The 22,856-nt window shown below is 39.0% G+C and overlaps 1 protein-coding gene across 1 annotated transcript in view; it reads right to left on the bottom strand.

Annotated features, from left to right (window-relative positions):
- The window catches only part of LOC5577501, an 833,563-nt gene that overhangs the window by 171,499 nt on the left and 639,208 nt on the right, over nucleotides 1-22,856 (bottom strand). Inside the window, exons 3-4 of the mRNA XM_021855744.1 lie at nucleotides 15,344-15,583; nucleotides 13,160-13,350 (exon numbers count right to left, since the gene is read on the bottom strand). Coding sequence (XP_021711436.1) covers nucleotides 13,160-13,350; nucleotides 15,344-15,583 — 431 coding nt within the window. The remainder of the gene's footprint in view (nucleotides 1-13,159; nucleotides 13,351-15,343; nucleotides 15,584-22,856) is intronic.

The following is a 22,856-nucleotide window of genomic DNA, read 5'->3' as shown; positions in this document are numbered from 1 at the left end:
AATGATGGCGCCTCCGAAACGACAAACAAAAGAACAAGCGGCGGCCCTAATGGCCAATTGGCGGCCTCATTGACTATTTATTCTATGGTCGTTTTCGCCCCGCTCATGTTTAAACCCATCCGCGCCACGGCCGGCTTTATGTACGAAATTTTCCGCTAAATCCTCGCACATTTTCACATATGCCACCGGAATGGGTCCAAGTTGGCGTCGCACTAAGGACGTTACGGACAATTTATCTGGCCAAAATTATTTTGTTAACAACGCTACCAAAAGCATTGTAGGATACGTGGAACGGAGTTATAGAAACCATTGGTTCGACGAGAAGTGCCAGGAGGTTTTGGAGGAGAAGAATGCAGCGCGGTTTGCAATGCTGCAGCATGGTGCGCGGCAGACTGAAGCGGAAACAGAAAACCCGCCTGTTCCAGGACAAAAAAAACGCCGCTTGAAGCAGTGGAATACCAAGAGATGGAGTGACTGTACCGTTCTTTAGAAATGCGGAAGCTCTACCGTATGGTCAACGCATCCCGCAAAGGCTTAATGCCCCGCGAGCTGAAATATGCAGGGAAAAGGATGGGAGCATCTTGACGGACAGACGCAAGGTGATTGAAAGGTGATCACTACGATGAACATACAGTGACTCAACCTCATTTTCGTACGGGCACTGTTTCCATATCAAGTAGGTTTAAAACTAATAGATGATTTACGGACTTCGATATACTTTATCAATTACGAAGGTCGTAGGTGTCATCTATTACTCGGCAATCATAATCATATTTATTCGCTCAAATCTTTAGAATAATGAAAAAGTATTGAATTTATGTCTAAAATTGAGCCAATCCCATATTCGTACACCTTACAAAAATCAAACATACAACATCCAAAACTATTTTTTTATGTGCTAGATGATTGCTCAATTGAGCAGATATTAATATCTTCATTACGTTGTTCAGATGTATTAGAGTACATTTGTAAAAAATATAAGCGGACATATTTGAAACTTAAAAAAATTTAAGAAAAATACCTGTTTTCCAATGTTTTTTTGCAAAAAATAATCTAGTAAGTCGAAAAATAATGTAATTTTTCCAGGTTTACTTCATTAACAATTATTACTACGAATACTGAACGAGTTTCAAAAACTTGTAATCAGTTTTAGAGTACTTACGAGTGGTAATCGGTATCTCATACTTCACAATCTTGATTAATACAACATTTAGAAAAAATCTAAAACCAAAAATTTTAGTCAATTACTATCAGTTTGGCTCTTAAATAGATGTACATAATCCATTGTTAATGTTCCTATCTAAAAATTGCGCAATTATTATTTTTATTTCATATTTTACTACCAAACATTATCATAGAGATTGATAGAATAAATATAATTGCCGTAACCGCAACACATGCGTTATTTGAAATGATGAAAACAACACGTTACATTCTAGTAAAAAGTATATCAATGCTCTCCGCCCAAACGGATTTTTTTGTATTTTTTTATAAAATAAATAAACCGCAGAATAGGGTCATATTTTAAGTATAATCAGAATAAGAATTAAAACATAATTGAATATTGGGATAACATCAATCATGTGAAGGTATGTACAGCATAGTGTAGGGTACTTTGTTGTAAAACGAAGTTCTTTGTTAAAATTCTTTCTGCTGACAAGTTTGAAACTAACCTTTCACTGTTGTTTAGAACAAAAATTCGGTTTACATTGTTTGAAAATAACATTTCAGAAGAGTTTTGAAATTATGACATAATCATTTTCTATACTCAAGAAGGATATTTTTTTTATGAATTCTGTAAACTTAATATATTTTAACCAAAACTCTTTCAGTGCTCATGAATATATTTTTTAGATTGAATTCTACAACAAAAATTAACGCTATTGTTAGAATTATTGAATTTTATAGTAAAAATCAATGAAAAATTGTATTTCTAAAATTTTTACCTAAGTTGCATATATGTCCGCATATAAATTGTCCAAATGTACTCTACTACGTCTAAACAACGTAATATAGTACTTGAACAATCAAATAGAGCATTAAAATTCAGTTTGGAATGTTGTATGTTTAAATTTTGATGGGTGTACGAATATGGAATTGGGTGAATTTCAGACACAAATTCAATACTTTTCCATTAATCCAAAGATGAATGAAAATGAAAACATTTTATGGCTGTCAAATAATAGATGACACCTATAGCCATCAATATAGATAAAGCATTTCAAACTCAATATATCATTTCATAGTATTTTACTCACTTGATGTGATGCCAGTGTCCCGTACGAATATGAAATTGGGCCACTGTATGAATGGAACAGAGGACATAAGCACAGAAGGTCAGGACAGCGAAGGTAATGGCTACGTCACCATAGCGGACAGTGGAATCCAACCAGCTCTCACTAGCTCTGGGGAAGTTTGCCATTCAAAAGCCCATTCTACAGCCCAAGCACAACAAGACTGATGGCAAGGATGGTATCGGAGACAAACTCATCAAGATGGGCCCGGAGAGGTTGGCCGCTTCTGCATCGGCTTATGGTCAGAATCTTGGAGACGGAACAGCTATCGGAGGAGTGGAAGCAAGGCGTTATATGCCCATCTATAAAAAGCTTAGCTTTAGCTTAGTTTAGACTGACTACATATATCAATGGTTGCTATTCCGTGATTGACCGAAGTCAGTGAAAATGCACAAAGAATCAACTAGAAGATCGGCTGGGATTGGCCATAATCTTCTTCAGTGTGCATAATTCAGTGCCTCTATTTATACATGGTCAATAACGGTGCCGGCCACGTCCTTGCAGTCAGGTGGGATTGGGGGAACGAATGTTAGTGTGTAACCTTTCCTATTTGGAGACCGTGTTTGCCTCTGCATCTCCACAAAGGTTACTGGGAGGGATGTTTGTTAATGGGGAGAATCGTTGGGTCACAGGATTCACTTTGATAAGCGATTAGACCATGATAAATAATTATTGGTGAGATATAAACATGCTTATATGTATATTTAATATTTTCATTTGATATGAACAATATCTATGTAGAGAAAAATTATGCCGACACTTGACGTGACGAACCTTTCAAAGTTTGTTGAATAAAGTGAACCTTTCGCAAGTCTACACTCGTAGTGTCGAACCACTCAAAGTTTTTTTTTTTAATACAAAAATAAAGGTAAAAGGAAAAAGGTGTTTTGAAAAAAAAATTAGACATAAATAATTTATGATTCAGAGTTTATGTCGACACTTACAGTGACGAACTTTTCATAGTTTGTTGAAAAATCATATTTGCGCGTTGTAACGATTAAAGGTGCAGTCATACATATTTTATAGATAAGAAATAGTAGAATGAAACGAGCTCACCAATTGATCCGTCATCCTTAAGCAGCAACAATCCACTTTCAGCTTTACTCGTTTGCTCGGCTATATAAAAGCACTCAGAGAAAATAGACGCGCGACCCTGCTCGGGCTGCTCGGGCATTTTTGACGCACTGGCCAGGAGCAAGTGTCAACGTAGAAAGATCAAAAAGAACTAATCAAACGCGGCACTTTTTCACATTACTCGACCGATGCGCGACATGTTTGATCCTGCCCTCATCGCCGGCCCCCGCTGAAGCAAGCGTCAAAGTCGAAGGATCAAACACAACTACACAACTAAAGGATCACGCCACTTTTCACTTTCACTCGACCGACGCGACGCGCGACATGTTTGATCCTGCCCTCACCGCTGGCTCCCGCAGGAGCAAGCGTCAAGGTCGAAGGATCAAACACAACTCACGTTATATGCCCATCTCTAAAAAGGGCGACAAACTGGAGTGTGAAAACTATCGTGCAATCACTATCCTAAACGCCACCTACAAAGTGCTATCCTAGATTATCTTCCGTCGTCTAGCACCTATAGCAAGCGAGTTCGTGAGAACTATCAAGCAGGTTTCACCGTCGCCCGCTCGACAACGGACTCTATCTATTCCATGTGGCAAATCTTCCAGAAATTCCGTGAGTAACAGGACCCTACGCACCACCTGTTCATCGATTTCAAAGCAGTATACGACAGTATTGACCGTGTAACTTTTTCCACAGGCAGGGCTCATCAATATATGAATTAAAAAAAAAATAGAAAAAATCAGGGTCGCTTATTTTTCCGGAAAACTCAGATGGATTTTTTTGTTTTCCTCTATTTTTGAGAAGATAATTTCATAAGCTTTAATCGCTGACATTTTTGAAATGTCCTTTTTTTCTTTTTTGAGTAATGACTAATTTTGTAAAAAATGTGCAAATGTGCCATTTCGAGCCTTTTCTTGGAAAAATCATAGCTCAAGAAAGAAGCATCGTAGAAACAAAGTTTTTTTTTATGAAAATGAAAGCAAATTTTCTCAGGAATAAAAAAAAATATTAACTGGAAACAGTTTTCCACAAAATTTTCCATCGTTGAGAAAAAATGTAAAGAAAAGCCGGAAAAACTATGTTCCAATTAGTGGAAAACTTTCAAATATATAAAGAAATCCCCAAGAGCAACGATGGTCGATTTTGAAAACTGCGTGAAGATCTTGGGCGAACACTCCAGTTCGTTCGAATCCTGCCGGGACTTTCGTGCATGCTGTTCAACATTGCACCCGAAGGTGTCATACGGAGAGCCGGACTTCACAGTCGAGGCACGATTTTCACGAAATCCGAGACAATTTCCTTGCTTCGCGGAAGACATGGATATTATTGGGAGAAAATTTGAAACGGTGGCAGATTTGTTCACCCGCCTGAAACGCAAAGCAACACGAGTCGGACCGATTGTGATTGCATCGAAAACAAAGTAGCACCAAATGCACGATGTACAAAACGCTCATCAGACCGGTAGTCCTCTACGGGCATGAAACGTGGACTATGCATAAGGAGAACCGAACGACGGGTGCTTAGGACGATCTTCGGCGGTGTGCAGGAGAACGGTGTCTGGCGGCGAAGGTTGAACCATGAGCTCACCCAGCTCAAAGGCGAAACCAGTATCCAAAAGGCGGCCAAAAGGTGAAAGGTTACTCTGGGAAGGGCACGTTGCAAGAATGCCGGACAATAGCCCTGCAAAGATGGTGTTTGCTTCGCACCCGTTCGGAACAAGAGGGCGTGGGGCTCAGCGGGTTAGGTGGATTGACCAGGTGCACCAGGATCTGGAGAGCGAGGGTGGAAATCGAGGATGGAGAGAGACTGCTATGAACCGAGTGAATTAGCGATATATTGATTGATGTAGAACCACAAATAAATGAATAAATAAACAAGAACACATTCATTATAAATTTTTCATTGCACCACGAATCGAGTTTGTCAATCTAATCAGCTCAAATATGCATTTTTTTTCAAGCCATGATTGTGCCGACAATACTTCTCGGCGATCGTATCTGACCAATCCGTCAGACATGACAGAAGAAGGGAGAAATGCCAAACGATCGAGCAAGTCATCTTTGCGTCTTGCTGCGTCTACTAAACCATTCATGAGGTCACCAAACGTAGATAATGTCGCATATGGCTGTCGGCTTTTATAGATGGCCCAGACCATCTTCAGTGTACCGGGAAGTTTTTCTACTAATTCTTCCATCCAGCGTCCCTCAAATGATTAACACTTGAAGGGTGTATGGTAGACCAGAGCTTCCCATACGGACGCTTATTGAAAAGATTCATCGTACTCCTGCACCCAGACACAATCGCTTGGAGACTGTGGTAGCGTTCGGATTAGCGGTGCATAATCTCGTGGACCACCTGAATGCATCGAAGCAGTCCACGACTTGGCAAACCCCGTCCTGATGCAAGAATTGGTACAAAAACTTCCCGGTACACTGAAGATGACTGGGCCACCTTAAAAAACCGACACGGTTTAGTAGACGCAGCAAGTCAGGTGACATTTGAGCTGCCAAACCACTAGAAGGTAGACTTCCAAGGGTGAACAACAACGAATAAGAGAAAGAAGGCTGCTACACACCCATTCGTCGATCACATCTTCTGCTTCAAGGATGGTATTGCTGTTTGCATTTGAGATGCAAATCTTGACTAAATGTCCTCCAAATGCGGTAACACAAACTGATCAAAGGACACCTAGCAACCGTGATCCATATCACCGCTGACCTAGACAGAAAAACCTATCTTTGACATCGCATTTCTTGTGGAAAGTCTTTGGTGTTCCCGCATTTGATATTTGCGTTTCTAACGCACACAGCAATAAATCAACCAAGAAAATCAGGTAAGACTATGCGCAGCACGCGGGCGTGATGGTCATCGCGTAGTAGATAGCCTTCAGTTCAAATCACTGGATGTCGGTGAACGGTGGTAGGTCGTCAAAAGAGACTATGTTGTACCTGCCTTAATATCCACGGAAAGTGACCATGTAAATCTTGGCGAAGGTGTGGGATTGAGGAATGTCTCCAAAAACACCACACACTCCTTCACTCTTCTTCTGCGTTTCCACCTTTAAATGTCTCTGTCAAACATCTCATGGAAAACAATGGATCGTCCAGTGGTACTATATGCAGAATCGCGAAAGGAATTCGTATTTGCGTTCCTCTATGAGGGATCGATGGAGGAAACCGTCGCTGATCGTCTAGGCGTATCTGGACACGTAGAAGCTATGACCCTGCAGTGGACAGGTAACATATAACGGGAGGAACGAAATTCCCAACGAATTCAGCTGGATATTGCCGGTGAAAATATTCTTAACTTAACTCGTTATAAACTGAGCGAAGTTAGGACAGTCAGTTGCTTGGTCTTGCCTTCTCAAACAATGAACTACAACGATCTTTGCATCCGCTATTCACAATCACGTGAACTTCCACTGAGAGATTATGAATTAATCCAGCCAAAGCTACTAATTGGTTTGGATAATTTCCACCTTGCCGTTCCGTTAAAAGTCTGCGAAGGTGGATCTAAAGACCCGACAGCCGCTGAGTGCCGATTGGGTTGGAGTATCTACGGGAATTTAGTGGGAACATCTTTTCCACGAGCTGTCGTTCATTTTCATGTAGCTGGACCAGCAGATAGTGACTGCCAACTGAACGATCAGCTCCGAGACTATTTTACGTTGAAAGACGCCGGAATAAAAAGGCTAAGCGAAACACTAGAGCCTGATGAAGAGAGACGTGCGATTCATATATTACAACAAACCACACGACGAACAGGACGACGATTTGAAACTGGACTTCTGTGGCAAGAAGACGATCCAAATTTCCCAGACAGCTATTCAATGGCAGTTTGGCGTTTGAAGTCTTTGGAGAAGTTTAGAATGTCCTGGAATTCTGTCGATGATTGTTTTTCCTATTCCTTCAATCTGCGAGACGATCTCCACTCAATTCTCGACGAAATGCATGTTCCTACCAAGCGTGAGGTTCTGAAGGTAGTAATGAACCTCTTCGAACCCCTCGGGCTTATCTCACACTTTCTCGCTCACGGAAAGATTATCATTCAAGGAACATGGGCGGATGGAACGGCATGGGATGAGCCTCTCAACGAGGAACTACTTTCGACTGGTACACGATGGCCATGTGCAGGTAGCGCTGGTGGGCTCCAAAACCAAAGTGGCACCTCTAATAATGTTGTCCACTCCGCGACATGAACTAAAGGCTACAGTCCTTGGAGTACGATTCGCCACGACGATTGTTGAGTATCACTCACTTCCTGTATATAGAAGGTTCTTTTGGAGCGATTCAACCACTACCCTGGCATGGATCCGGTCTGATCATCGCAAATTTCACAAGTTTGTGTCGGTACGAGTTGGTGAAATCTTAAGATTGAGCGAACCTCAAGAATGGAGATAGGTGCAACCAAGGTCCAACATCTTCGATGATTCCACAAAGTGGAAAGATGGACCGAACATAGATTCTAATAATTTCTGGTTTAAGGGACCTGGATTTCTACGACGGAATGTAGTATCATGGCCAGTCGTATCGAGCAACTGCATACATCGTTCGTTTCATCAACCACCTGCGACGACAGATTGTGGGCCAAAAGTTGCAGCAAGAAATTCTCACCCAAGAAGAGCTAGCGCGTGCTGAGGTTCTTCTGTGGAAAATGGCACAATTCAATACCTTGAATAGCTCCACTTTCAATTATTTTCGAGCCGACTGGAATATATATGAAACTTATATTGACACTAATCTTGATTTTAAAATTTCTTTACAAACAAAACTTGATATTGACAATGCTCTTGAAACTTTAACAAACTCCATTGTTGAAGCCAGGAGCATTTTGAATCCGTGATTATAGACGATGATCTTAAACTCTTGATCCGTCTTAAAACAGTGAGCAAAGAAATTAAGAAATGTTTTTCACAATGAAGAAACAAAAATTTTGAAAATGAGATTTCTCAATTGGATTCTGGCTCTAAGCCCTTTTGGAAATTATCTAAAATTTTGAAAAAAAACCTTAGAAGCCAATACCAGCATTGAAAGAGGAAATAAATTATTACTAACTAGTTGCGAAAAAGCTCAAAAACTTGCTATACAGTTTGAAAGTGCGCACAATTTTAATTTAGGTCTTATTAGTCCAATTGAAAATCAAGTTACTCATGACTTCGAAAATATTCCCAATCAAGAGAACGTTTTCAAAAATTCCTATTATTAAAAAAAAAAACAAAAATATGAAAGCTCCTGGCGATGATGGAATTTTCTACATCCTTATCAAAAACTTCACGAAAGTAGCTTATCATTCTTAGTTGATATATTTAACAAATGTTTTCAATAAGCATATTTTCCTGACAAATGGAAAAATGCTAAGGTTGTTCCAATTTTAAGACCAGACAAAAATCCTGCAGAAGTTTCTGGCTATCGTCCAATCAGTTTGCTTTCTTCCATCAGTAAACTTTATGAAAAGGTTATTTTGAACAGAATGATGGTCCACATCAACAAAATTTCAATTTTTGAAAATGAACAGTTCGGATTCCGTTATGGACATTCGACCACTCATTAACTTTTACGTGTAACAAATTTGATTCGTTCCAACAAATCTGAAGGCTATTTTATCGGTCTTGCTTTTCCAGACATAGGAAAAGCATTCGACAGTGTTTGGCACGAAGGTCTAATCGTAAAATTAAAAAAAAACTTTAATTTTCCAACATACATTGTTAGAATAATTCAAAGTTATATGTCAAAACGTACACTTCAGGTTAATTATCAGAACTCCAGGTCTAAAAGATTTCCTGTAAGAGCTAGTGTTCCTCAAGGTAGCATTATGGGAAGTATACAATATTTTCACATCTGACTTACCTGACTTACCTCAGGGACCCCTGGATTCACAACATCAGAAACAAGCTAAGAAATAATCCAGGGCACACTGAATTCTGCTGGGTCCCTGCTCATATAAACATAACCGGTAATGAAAAAGCAGACCAACTTGAAAAAAAGGAGCAGCCGAACCCGGAACATCTAATATCACATCTAATATCAACACTCCATATGACGACTACAAGAAACTGGTCCGCTTATATGCCAGACTAAACTAAGAAAACAGCTGGCGTAGTTTTACTGGACAACTTAGAGAAATTAAATACAACACAACAGAATGGCATACATCTAATATGCTCAAAAGAAAAGAAGGTCTTATCATAACCCGTCTTAGAATAGGACATACCAGAGCATCCCACGGGCACTTTGCTCTAAAAGAAACAGAATCAATCTGTAGCACGTGCGGAATCAAGATTACCATCAAGCATATAATCCTAGACTGTCCCAAATTTGACAACGCTAGAAAAGAAACGAAAATAGCATCATCAATTTTCATCGCCCTGGGCAATGACATTAACGAAATCAAAAAAACAATCAGTTTCATCGAAAAAACAAACTTGATGAACGATATCTGACCAAACAAATACAGTCAACTCTCCCTAACTCGATATTGAAGGGACCATCGAGTTAGGGAGGTATCGAGTTACAGAACACAAAACCAGTGCAACTGCGATCCAAGGGGCCATCGAGTTAGCCATGAAAACCAACTTTTAATATGGTTCTCTAACTCGATATCGAGATATAGAACATCGAGCAAGGGAGTGTTGACTGTAACCAACAACAACAGTCAGCATAAACCATTTTACCATCCGCAAAGTCGAATATATATACAGCGACCAAAGATGGAAAAAAATCAGCTCTAACGACAAACAACACGGTATTTGAATGGTCCAAGAGAGTCGTCGCTCTTGCAGCAACATGATTTCAGCATCTCACCACGCGCGCTAATCATAGATATATCGAGCATCCGATAAACTGTTTGTCGTAGGACAAAGGGTTTGTCGGATATTGTAACAAGTTGCGATTAATGCAAATCAATTTAAAATTCACGCATAAACTTTCTCACATACCATGCACGATTGACTTTCAGATTAAAAACGATAAGCTATTAGACAAATCGAGGAGTGCAATCAGAAAAATCCTCTAAAGTTTTGACTTTGATTCGCGAACAATTGATCGTCAGCTCACAGGCCAAGCGATTCATTTTTCGCAGAGCGGAGTTTGTTATGATGGCTTGACGACTAGGGGTTTATCGTTGTTGCTATGATCGCATGATAAAGAACAACCACGACGCATCATTTGTTTTATCATGATCACTAGATTTCCATCCTTGACAGCGACCAAACCAACCTCAATCAATCAGTACTTGAAGCCCAGCAGTAAACAGAACAGCAGTACCGACGGACCCAGCAGCAATTGGGACAAAAGTGCAAACTCGATAAACTCGCCAACATGGGAGGAACAAAATCAAAGGAGGAGAATACTGCCCACACGCATGGCAACCAACTAGTAACAGTACTACAAACACAGAACGTCCACTCAGCGGAGCATCTTGAACATCAAACACTGCTGCAGATCATCCTGATGCTGCAGATCATCATCATACTAATACTGGTGGCCCAGATGATCATCAAAATGATGCGGAAGCGATGGCTGAAAAAGGGCATCAAAGCGGCTAAATCCATAGCTGCATAGGACGTGTGAAGTTCTTATAATACTAATTAATCTCATAAGTTAATGGTTTATTCTTCTTCTTCTTCTTTCTGGCGTAACGTCCCTACTGGGACAGAGCCTGCTTTCTCAGCTTAGTGTTCTTATGAGCACTTCCACAGTTATTAACTGAGAGCTTACTAAATAAATAAATAAACAAACAAAACAAACCTCAGGGATGTCCAAAATCCTTGTTTGCGGATGACACAGGCCTCTCCGCCAAAGGACGAAGTCTACGTGTCATTTGTAGTCGATTGCAAAAAAGTTTGGATATTTTTTCTTCATACTTGCAGAAATGAAAGATTTCTCCTAATGCTTCCAAAACTCAACTAATGATAGTCCCACATAAACCAAAAGCTCTTTATTTGAAACCTTCAAGTAGACATGCTGTCACGATGAGAGGGGTTCCAATAATTTGGTCAGATGAAATTAAGTATCTTGGGCTCGTGCTAGATAAGAATTTAACTTTCAAAAATCACATTGAGGGCATTCAAACCAAATGTAACAAATATGTAAAATGTCTCTATCCCCTTAGTAATAGAAACAAGCTTAAGAACAAGCTTTTGATATTCAAATAAATTTTCAGGCCAGCCATGTTGCATGCTCTACCAATATAGACTAGCTGTTGTAATACCAGGAAGAAAGCTCTGCAAAGAATTCAAAATAAAATTTTGAAAATGATTCTGAAGCTTCCTCCCTGGTATAGTACAAATGAGTTACATAGAATATCCAATGTTGAAACATTGGAACAATTGTCAATTAAAATTAATAATAATTTCAGACAAAAATCGTTACAATCTTCTATTGCCACGATATAACTAGGTTAAGTTTGGTTAAGTAAATTGAAAACGTTTTTTTTTTCTCTTATAAGCAGGTGAAATCAACTCACCTGTAAAAAATCTGATGAAATGCAATATGTGGTTAACAAAATGTTAATAAAATCTTAAATTTGTTATGACTTTTGGCCAGCTAGATTCGTCAAACACCCCATAGTGCGTCGGTGGTGGGCGGTTGTTGTCATGGCGGCGATAGTCAACAGTTCCGGTCGTAATCGGGATGAGTCGCCTGGCTGTATCGTCCCATCTCTCGAACGAACGAGAGGAAGTCACCAACAGCAGCGGTCGAACGAAGGCAGGTCGAAAGCCATAAATTAGGCACCGAAGGACGACAGAAAGTGATCAACTGGCACCGGGGAAAATTTATCGATGTTTTATGCCTTTATGGTCGGTTGGAGGTTTGTTTTGGGCATACCGAGATGCGGGATATAGGATCGGTATATTTTTATTTGGAAAAAGAGCCTGTTCGATTGAATGTGGAGCAACTAGAAGTTTAGGTGATATTATAGAAGATTAAGAAGAAATATGGATACAAACATCATATTCAATGTGACGTTTCGATAAGGTATCTTGCTTCCTCGGTTTGAAAGCTGGAAATTTATCATATTTTGTAGGAATTTTATACAGAATTGCACATGCACATTGCTATCAGGTGTCTTTTCAAAGAATGGACCAATTCTTCTTCTTCTTTCTGGCGTTACGTCCCCACTGGGACAGAGCCTGCTTCTCAGCTTAGTGTTCTTATGAGCACTTCCACAGTTATTAACTGAGAGCTTACTATGCCAATGACCATTTTTGCATGCGTATTTCGTGTGGCAGGTACGAAGATACTCTATGCCCTGGGAAGTCGAGAAAATTTCCAACCCGAAAAGATCCTCGACCGGTGGGATTCGAACCCACGACCCTCAGCTTGGTCTTGCTGAATAGCTGCGCGTTTACCGCTACGGCTATCTGGGCCCCCAAAGAATGGACCAATGCACGAGTTCATTATTTGACCCGTTGACGTTTGAGCGGTGCCGAATTCACTCGTTGCCAAGGTCACGTAAATAACACGGCTTCGCTCAAACGTCAAACAATGCACGAGTTCATTATTTGACGTTTGAGCGAAGCCGTGTTATTTACGTGACCTTGGCAACGAGTGAATTCGGCACCGCTCAAACGTCAACGGGTGAACCCGTGCATTGGTCCATTGGTCATTATGAGATCATTTTTTTAATAAGAGGTATCTAAAGTTTTCAATTTTGAGCTGCAGAGGCTCAGTGTTGAGAGCTTTTATTCACCTAGAAGATGTTCAATATGACAAAACATATTGAGACGTATTCGGTGCCAGACTGCTCACCACCCACTACCGGAAACCCTCCCTCTTTATCTAACTTACCTTTGCTGTCCGCCAGCACTGTTCGCAGGTACATTGGTGGAATTTTGTGATTGTGGTTGCTGAGACTGTTGCTGCTGTTGCTGTTGTTGTTGCTGTTGCTGCAGTGTTGTCCTGGCAACCCTTGGGGCAAAGACGCCATAGCCGAAGCCATAAATTTCGTCTTCCTCCTTGTCCGAGAGACAACTGGATGGCTGAAAGGATGAGATAGATAAAATATATAGCTGTATAATAAACTCAACTGTAGCTAAATAAAGTGAATTCATTTGGAATAAATATGCTGGAAATTTCGCTAAGATTGGGCCACATGGAGTCACAAGATAGCATACTCTTCGAAAATCTCTTGGAAGATAATCGATTGTTGCACATTGACAGAAGTCAATGCCTGTTTGCATGCTATTTTTTTTTTTTTTATATGGAAAATAAAAACTAGCAAAAAATTGTTTTTCGTGTTTTTTTTTATTTATTTTTTGTTTTTTTTTTTTAGATTTCACTCAAGACTGGGACCTTGGATTTAAGGCTCAAGAATCCATCATTCAATCATCAGCAATCATCAAAAATGAAAAACCAGTTTTTTCGTTCAAATTTAAAGATATCCTCATGAAAATCTATCACTGCATTACAGATAGCGAGCGTAATGCAATGATAGATTTTTATAAACATTGCTTAAGTTTTGAGCAAAAAAACTGGTTTTGAAAATTTGTCAAACGATGATGGTTATTTTCCTTTTAACTCAAGATTTTCTGCTTATCATGCAGAAGCGATAGCCTTTAGACCATCAATCTTATTTAAAAGAAATAGATTTCATCATCTGATTTAAAATATAGATGAAATTCAGATTTTCACTTCTTCGTAGTCAAACATAGAATACCGAAATCTTCAGAGTGATTCTCAATACAGTACTGACCCGATTTTGTCAGCCCCCGATTTTGTCTGCCCCCGATTTTGTCTACCCCCGATTTTGTCAGCTTTTTGACCCGATTTTGTCAGCCTATTTTAAATTTGTCAAAAAATTGTAATCGTCATGTTTTACCACGTTTACATTAAAATTAATAATGATGTTTGATGTCGTGCACGCATGGGCGTAGCCAAAGGAGGCAATGGCAATGCCTTTTATTAGAAGTGAAAAAATCGATATTACTAATATAAGGGAGGGGGGACCCCCTGATAAAAAAAAAACTGGCTACGCCCATGTCCATTGCCCTCTTAAAAGTCCATGTAACCATGTAACACGTCAAAATTTTAAAAACAGGAGCAAAATAAAATGACCCGATTTTGTCAGGTTCCCCATTTTGTCAGCCTAAAATTCATCGAAGGGCTGACAAAATCGGGTCCTTACTGTAATCATCTTGTCAAAGCTCATGCAGTAATTTAATTTTGAATCCGACGATCCAGTCCGATGAACACAACACATTCTCACTGCATACTTCAATTTCCCCCGGGAAACACATATAAACATCGAAAAAGATTGCAGTTTGTACATCTCGAAAAGCGGCTCCAATTTGGTCAAAAAATATCCCCAGGGGCTTTTCTGTTCATTTCTTTTCATCTCGCCCATACCCGCTTCAAAGCATCCGCAAACAAATAAATGCTCATTCGAATGCATTCGTCCGTTTTGTGTTTTCCTTAAACTCCAGCCTCTCACTTGACTTCTCCACCCTGCTGCTGCTGCTGACCAAGACCACCGAGGGAAATTAATTTCATTCGCAGAAAATCAAAAAAGGTGCACCAACTAATTTTCAGCACCATCAAATTGAGCGGAGGGACAGCTTTACTCTGGTGCACTATGCGGTGGAAATCTACATTTGTTGGGCAAAAATGTCAAGTAACGACATTTTTTTTCGGAACGTCTTTGATAAAACTGATCTAGATAAGTTGTGTGTTATCTATGTAGATCAAATTCAAAATTGCCAAAAGCTCTAGTTCACCAAAGTTAGTTTTCTCAAGACTTCAAACCTCTAGAACGCATCCCCAGAGCGCTAGAAGTTTTGACCGAGCAAAGCAGTTTTCTTTCCCATAGTGCGACGGGACCCCCCTGTGAGGTTTCTCAAATACTCGCACGGTACAATTAAAGTCATTTCGCGGTCGAATGTTTACTTTTACTCCCCGGGACCTATAATCAGAGTCGCATCACAAACCGCTGCAGAACAGCTGTTCCGCAATGATGAAGTTGTGCTGGGCACTTACCGAGTACTTTCCGGGCACGTAGATTGGCTGGCTGTGGCTGTTGGGCAGACCACCGTGGCAAGAGTTCCCCCGATGGCCAGCCCGATGCACTCCGCTTCCACCGGAAGAACTGTGGGGACTCCGCTCGGACCACGCTCGTAGCCGGGCGTCCTCCAGTGCCGACAGCACCTCGCCGAAAGGGGCCATCAGCATCTCGCAGTAGACGGACGCCAGCCCTTCCAGGTGCCCCCGGGAGCCGTCCTGCAAGGAAATGCAAAGAAACGAGTTAGTTCGGGAGTTTTTTTTTTCACGATGTGACTGAAAGAAAAATGGGATTAAAACTTCAGTTGTTGAACTTCAGTATTTTTCATGAAACAGACAGAAAAACCAAGCTTGTTTTACAAAGTTTCATCGTGTGGATTTTTGAAGTGGTCCATTTTGTTTTTTCACCAACAGTACTGAAATGACAACGCTTTAAGCACCGCACTCTAGATCAGAATCCCTACTAAAAGTGACCACGTGGTTGTCTTCGTATGGTTGGCAAAGCCTACTCTTACGGAGAGCTCCACGGCGAAAATGTTTAGGGCTGTGAACCGTTTCACCGATTCGTTTAAGGCTCAAGAACCCATCATTCAATCAACAGCAATCATCATATATTGAAAACCAGTTTTTTCGTTCAAATTTCAATCAATCCTTATGAAAATCTATCCTCATATTTCAAATAGCCAAAGCAATGCAATGATAGTTTTTGATTAAATTTTGAGCAAAAAAACTGGTTTCGAATTTTTTTTTAAACGATGATGGTTATTGTCCTCTTAACTTTTTGTTAAAATTTGACAGCTCGATAGTTATTTCCCCTCCGATTAGAAATAACCCCGCTCTGGAGCATGGTTAAACTTGAAAGCTCGAAAGTTTTTTTCTGCTCCCGTGAATTTGAGAATAACTAACCATTCGTTTCGTCTTAGCCCATTTGAAGGACATTTAGTAAAGATATGCACCTCAAAAGCGAACAGCAATACATTGACGACAAGAAACCAGTATTTCGTCGCGTTCTGCTCAACTAATCCCCAACAGTGGATCTGTTCTATTCCGTTGGAGAGTTTCCCGACGATAGAAGTTCTTCCGAAACGTTCTTCCCTGTTCAACGATGTAATCGCCACAATTGGTTAACGTGGTCGATCTATCAATTCCAGATATACCATACACGGAGAAAACGAAGTACTCAAAAATAAGTTTATTTATTCTAAAAATCAAGTAAAGACGGTCGAACTGAATAATTGGGTGATTTTCGTTTTGACAAATACGTACATTTAACTCAACTTTTGAGTTGTCAAATGAAAACTCAAATTTGAGTAAAAAAATACTTGTTTTGTTTATTGCGCTCCTAATCACAAAATATTATTATTTATTACTAGTGGTCCTGGCAAACTTCGTCTTGCCATCAAGTAGGCTGTAGGAAAACGTCCAAAAATCCCCCATGCAAAATGACACATTTGTTTTCTCCCATTTTTCCGATTATTCCGAAGACTTTCCCGAACTTTTTCCTCGCAAGAACACGTCGCATCCCTTATGAAGTGCAACAGTGAAAAACTTGCGTTAATCCGTTGACCCGTACTCCAGCCATTTTGTGACATACAAACACCACTCCATTTTTATTTATGTAGATTGTATTGTACGAGTCACTTAAAATATTAAAAAAAAATATTGTTTCCTTTATGAATATTACTGAGGTATTGAGCGTTTTTAAAATGTCTCTAAAATTGCAATCTAATAAAGTATGTAAATCGACCATCAATTTGCCAAACACTTTAAAACACAAAGTTAAGTAGAAATAACTCAACGTTTGGCATTTAGGCAGCGTTCTATCCGTTGAGTAGTTTAAACTCAATTTTGGATGAAAAAATGTGCCATCCATTTTGAAATCTTAGCGCTGCACATTGGTCCACTTTTGAAAAATCATGGTAGAAATTGCGCATTATCAATATTTCACTATTTTTAGCCATTACAAGTGTTTTGGAACATGATTTAGGGTGGGAGACTCTATTTTGGGCAAAGCCAGATTATTTTGTTTATCATAGGGCAAAATTCTAACAAAAATGCTGTTTTTCATACATTTTTTGGATCTCAACTTTTTCGAACAACTATCGTTTAGGCAAACTTAGGCAAGAAGAATCTTTTTCAATCGATTCCTTAGTCTTAAACGCGCGTTTGAGCAAGATATTTCTGCGGGGAGTGGCTGAGAGCGATTTTTACGGTGTAAAGAAGCTCTTACTTAAAAATTTGAGGTACCTACGACAATAAGTATTAATTTAATAAGGTTAACTACACTTGAATATAAATTTGCATCCGAAGATGTTGAATCTATATGAGAATGAGTTATCGACCAAAAAAAATATACTGAAACCAAAATTTGCACGGGTTTTGGTGAAAATTGAATAGTTGAGTTTTGAAGCAAAAATTAAGGTTTTTGGATATGTGCAGCTATTTAATGTCTGAACAAGTAGAAAAACATGTTTATTTTTAACTTCTCCTACGTATTCTCAACTATCTTATGTAGTAGTCAAACATTCGACTTTGTTTTTCAACTAAATACAAAGTTCGGACATGGGGTTTTTGCCACGTCGTTGAATACGAAGCTCCGAAAGCTGGCTAGAAAATGTTTTGAATTTATCAAAGGCAAAGTATACTGGAGAGTTTAGTGTACCGAAAAAATAAATTTCAATGATTTCTTCATTTTTCAGGAGTTCAATAGACTTGGCCATACGATTGTTTTTGGTGCAGGATTATCGTAGTTAAGAAGTGCCTGTTCGCGACTAAAAAACTATTGTGCTGTTAGCTCCCGTTCTAAATACTGAGTGTAGTTCCTGCCAGTCGCCATACACAATGAAAAAACGAGAAAACCGTTCCATCGGTTGTTGCCGTTTCAGCCACCCATCCACCATCATAACCTAGCAAATGTTTCCGGATAAAAGTCTGATGTTCATAGGCATTCCCGTTGAACGATTGCCAGAATGGACAAGCGGATTACAGTGAATGTGATTTAAATATGATGAAATAAATAAAAAGAAAAATGTGATGATGATGTTAACGTAAAATAAAATATAGGATTTGAATTCTGTTTGTTTTCATTATTTAAAACCATGACCATTTTGATTATTTCTCCATTTGCATTTCGTTTCGAATGAGAAACTACCCATTTTAAAGTTTTTTCACTCAATGTAACATTGAGTGAAAATCACCCACTGATATAATTCAATACAGCTACTCAAATTTGGGATAACGCACGAACGTGCTGAGTTGGGTCAAAAGAACCCAAATTTGAATACTTCATTTTCTCCGTGTAGTTTCTGACTCACTTATGTCTCGACGAATTTTTCTCTTATAAGCAGGTGAAATTAACACACCTGTAAAAAATCTGAACTGCTACGGCAAATGAAATGTAATATGTTGTTAATGAAATCTTAAATATGTTTTACCGAAGAAGAATTATAGTCTTGCCTAATAACACGGAACACCTTTATATAAGAAATAAGTGTATATTTGGAATGATACTAATAAAGATATTAAAAAAAAAATGTCTCGACGAACCGGAGCTGGTATTCTATGCTGATTGTTCGTAAGTCTAGCCGTATGCGCAAAAACGTTAGATGTATTTTTTATGCAGTTCGGAAAGTATTCGTTTTCTAACTATGTATTCAACCAAAGCAGGTGGAAATACTAATTGAATTGAATTGAAAAAGAAAAAAGTAAATAAAAATACTTAACAATCAATCAATTGTTCAACAATAGCGGGAAAACCTTCCTTGTCGTACACAGCATCAGCGTCGTGGTTCTGTATTCGATGAATCGCTCAACAACCAATTTGTTACCCCTAGATCCAACTTGTTGTTGTGTGCGAAAAGCGTCATTTTTTGACAACTTGAAAAGCGTCAATATCAAAAAAATCGGTTCCCAAAATTTTTATTTCCTAAATTATGCTAAGGATGCTGTTCTGAATGTCCGGTGATGAAGCTTTCCCTTATAAGAACTCACCTGAGAAATACAAACATGAACTACAGCTCATATAAGGTCCAAACAATAATTGCAAAAAAAAGCAAAATTACTAAAGGAATTTCTTAAACAATAGATAGCGGGAATGTTTGGCAAAAAAAGGCTTAATTTAAAAAAAAATCTTTTCAAGCCATTCCAACTGGGCTGTACTTTTTTTTCAGGTGGATGATGTCAGAAATTTGGTGTTGAAAATTCCAATAAAATCGACCACAGCTTCCATAAATAAACTCTTTCTTTGATTTTGATGTAATTACGCATAAATAAACTTATTCCTTTAACTCTAAAACAGTGGTGCTCAGGCTCATTTTTCAATCGCCTGTATTTCTGCTTGAAGATAGTTATACCAATAGATCAGTGTGCTATTAGGGTGGTTTAAAAAATCGTTTTTGCTCAACACCGCTCATTGTATTCTAGATCAAATTCTGAGTGTCCTCCCAAAATTTGAGCTCATTTGGATGAAAACTGAGACAGCACAAGTCCTTCAAAGTTTGTTTTGCAATTACAATGAGAAAAGCATGCAATGCATTCACTGCCCATAACTGCATATTTGTAACATTTGACAAAAGTAGGCATTGAGTGAATGGAATACTAAGTGTGCATTTTATGGCAGTATGGGAGGAAACTAAAATTTCTAAAAATTACCAGGAACTAAAAAGTGCTTATTTGAGGTTGATATTTTTTACAGTTCATATCGCATACTAGGTGAATAGTCAGAAAATAATTCTGATAGAAATTTCATTACTATTACATTATGAGGCTCATTTATAATCTCAATGTGACTGTTATGCGGTTATAATAACCAATGTGACATAACAACTTGGTATTTTTTTCGAATTTTAGAACAAACTCACAGATTTCAGTAAGTTGAACCAAAGGATTTATCAAGGGAAACTGCGCAAAACATTCCGATACTCTCTGGCTTAGAAATGGTATTAAACTACTGTTTAACCAGTAATTTCCTCGTTGAAATACAATCAATCAGGTTATCAATTTGAAAATCGTATGATGCTGATACATAAATTGATGTCTAAATTTTGTTTAATGTGCTACAATCAATAAACTCTTACTTGCTAGGAATCCAACGATCACATATATGCAAACAAATAATGACGGCTACGGTTGCTACGAGATGAACAGCGCACTGTGATCAAACATGTGCACCGGGGCCTACTTCTCAGCTTTGTTTTCTTATGAGCACTTCCACAGCTGTTGACTGAGAGCTTTCTCTGTCTATGTGACCATTTTGAGCAATATGTTGCAGGGAAGCTAGGGAAACTTTCATTACGAAAAGATCCTGGACCGACCGGGTATCAAACCCAGAAACCTTCAGCATAGCGTTGCTTTGTAGCCACGGTTTTAGCCACTAGGCTAAGAAAAGCCTGGACTCATATTTATCAAAAACATATTATAACTCTTCAAGTGCACCTTACTGCCGAGTTTCAGATAATCTGGTCGACAAAAACTTCAGATGCCAAAATAAATCATCGATATGCTCAAGTAATTCTTCATCCTAATAGAAAGTTTTTTTTTTCTATCTTTATTAACGAGATTTTTAGCCCTGGGCTAGTTCATCTCGGGACCAACGGCTTTGCTTCCCTTCCGAAGGAAGTCGTCACCATAACTTTTTATGTCATAAGTGACTATGTCGGGAATGGGATTCGATCCCAGGTCCTCGGCGTGAGAGGCGTGTGTTCTAACCATTACACCAGGTCCGTCCCCATTAATTGAAAGTGTCTCGATCTCTGATCCATCTTTTTTTACGTCATAAAAATAAAGCGTTCTCTAAAGCAAATAAATTTAAGGTGAAAATTAAAAATTAAAATTGAACAAATGAATGAAGCATCTACCTTACCTATTAAATTTGTAATCGAATAGTTAATTAATGACAAATTAGAAGCTCTTGATTCCAAGAAAATACGGATTTAATGTGTTAACAATTTTTGAATTCAATATGATTGAGTGCAAAAACTTTCGGCAAAATGTTATTGAACTTTGATTCAAAATTCTGAGTCTAAAAAGTAAGAGAATAGTAAAAAAAATTAGCACCAAAGACGTCTCTGTTAGCACTGTCAGTAAGAGGAGAAAAATCATACATATATTACGTAACAATTGGGAAAAGTGAAACATTTTTTAAGAAGTAGAGTATAGCAAAGTAAAAATTTATTCATCACTTGTCAATGCATTTCAAAGGAACTTGTTTGTCCAAAATCATAAATGCTTGATGACATGACAATATAATCAAACATAACGCTTTATTTTTGGTGAATTAAAGATTTATAGTTTGAAAATGTTCGATCAAAACGATTTTCCCGGTGAACACCTCAAATTCCCGATTTTTCCCGTCTTTTTCCCGCTTTTCCCGTTTTTCCCGGTTCGGTGGCCATCCTGAGGAGAGGTCTGATTGATCATTGAAGGACAATTGGTTTGTTTGGGAGCATCCTGTTTTTTTACATATTCTGATTCTATGTTAAAAACTGAGCCAGAATCCAAAGTTTTGAAATTTTCCGTGCGCTGGAACTATTCTTAAAAAACGTTTTTTTTTAATTTTACTTCGGGACGAGCTGTTATAATGTTAATTGAAATGTAATTGAGTCGACGGAATGAAATATTGTTTTTTTATAATTGACTACATCAAAATTAAGATGTTGAAGCGCAAAAAAATCGTGTTACACTTAGAGAAATGTAATCTTTCGATCAAGCCGTGAATTTTGCATTTCTAAACAACCCAATTGATTGGTGTTTAGTCAAACTGGACCAAGTGCTTTTCAATGATTTTAAGAAAACGCATGACATTGTCGGAAGAACGTTCCAGGTGGTTGCTGAACAGTATACCAAGCTGAAACGTGAAGCAGAACGGGTTGGATTGAAGGTAAATACGTCGAAGACGAAATATCTGCTGGCTGGAGGAACCGAGCGCGATAGAGCTCGCATAGGCAGACGCGTGACGATCGACGGGGATGAGTTCGAGGTGGTGGACGAACTTGTCTACCTCGGATCATTGATAAAGTCGGATAACAACTGCAGCAGAGAAGTTCGAAGACGTATCATTGCCGGAAGTCGTGCTTACTATGGACTCCACAAGACCTTGCGGTCTGGTAAACTTCACTTCCGTACTAAGTGTACCATGTACAAGACGCTAATAAGACCGGTAGTCCTCTACGGGCATGAGACGTGGACAATGCTTGAAGAGGACCTGCAAGCGCTAGGAGTTTTTGAACGACGTGTGCTTAGGTCGATCTTCGGTGGAGTATGTGAGAACGGCGTATGGAGGAGAATAATGAACCACGAGCTTGCGCAACTCTACGGTGAACCCAGTATCACGAAAGTCGCCAAAGCTGGAAGGGTACGATGGGCGGGACATGTTGTGAGAATGCCGGACAACAATCCCGCAAAAATGGTGTTCAACTCAAATCCGGCCAGTACAAGACGAAGGGGAGCGCAACGAGCTAGGTGGTTTGACCAAGTGGAGCAGGATCTTGGAAGT

The sequence above is a fragment of the Aedes aegypti genome, chromosome 1 (assembly GCF_002204515.2).
Source record: "Aedes aegypti strain LVP_AGWG chromosome 1, AaegL5.0 Primary Assembly, whole genome shotgun sequence".
Lineage (NCBI taxonomy): Eukaryota > Metazoa > Arthropoda > Insecta > Diptera > Culicidae > Aedes > Aedes aegypti.
This window is presented reverse-complemented; position numbering and strand designations above follow the sequence as displayed.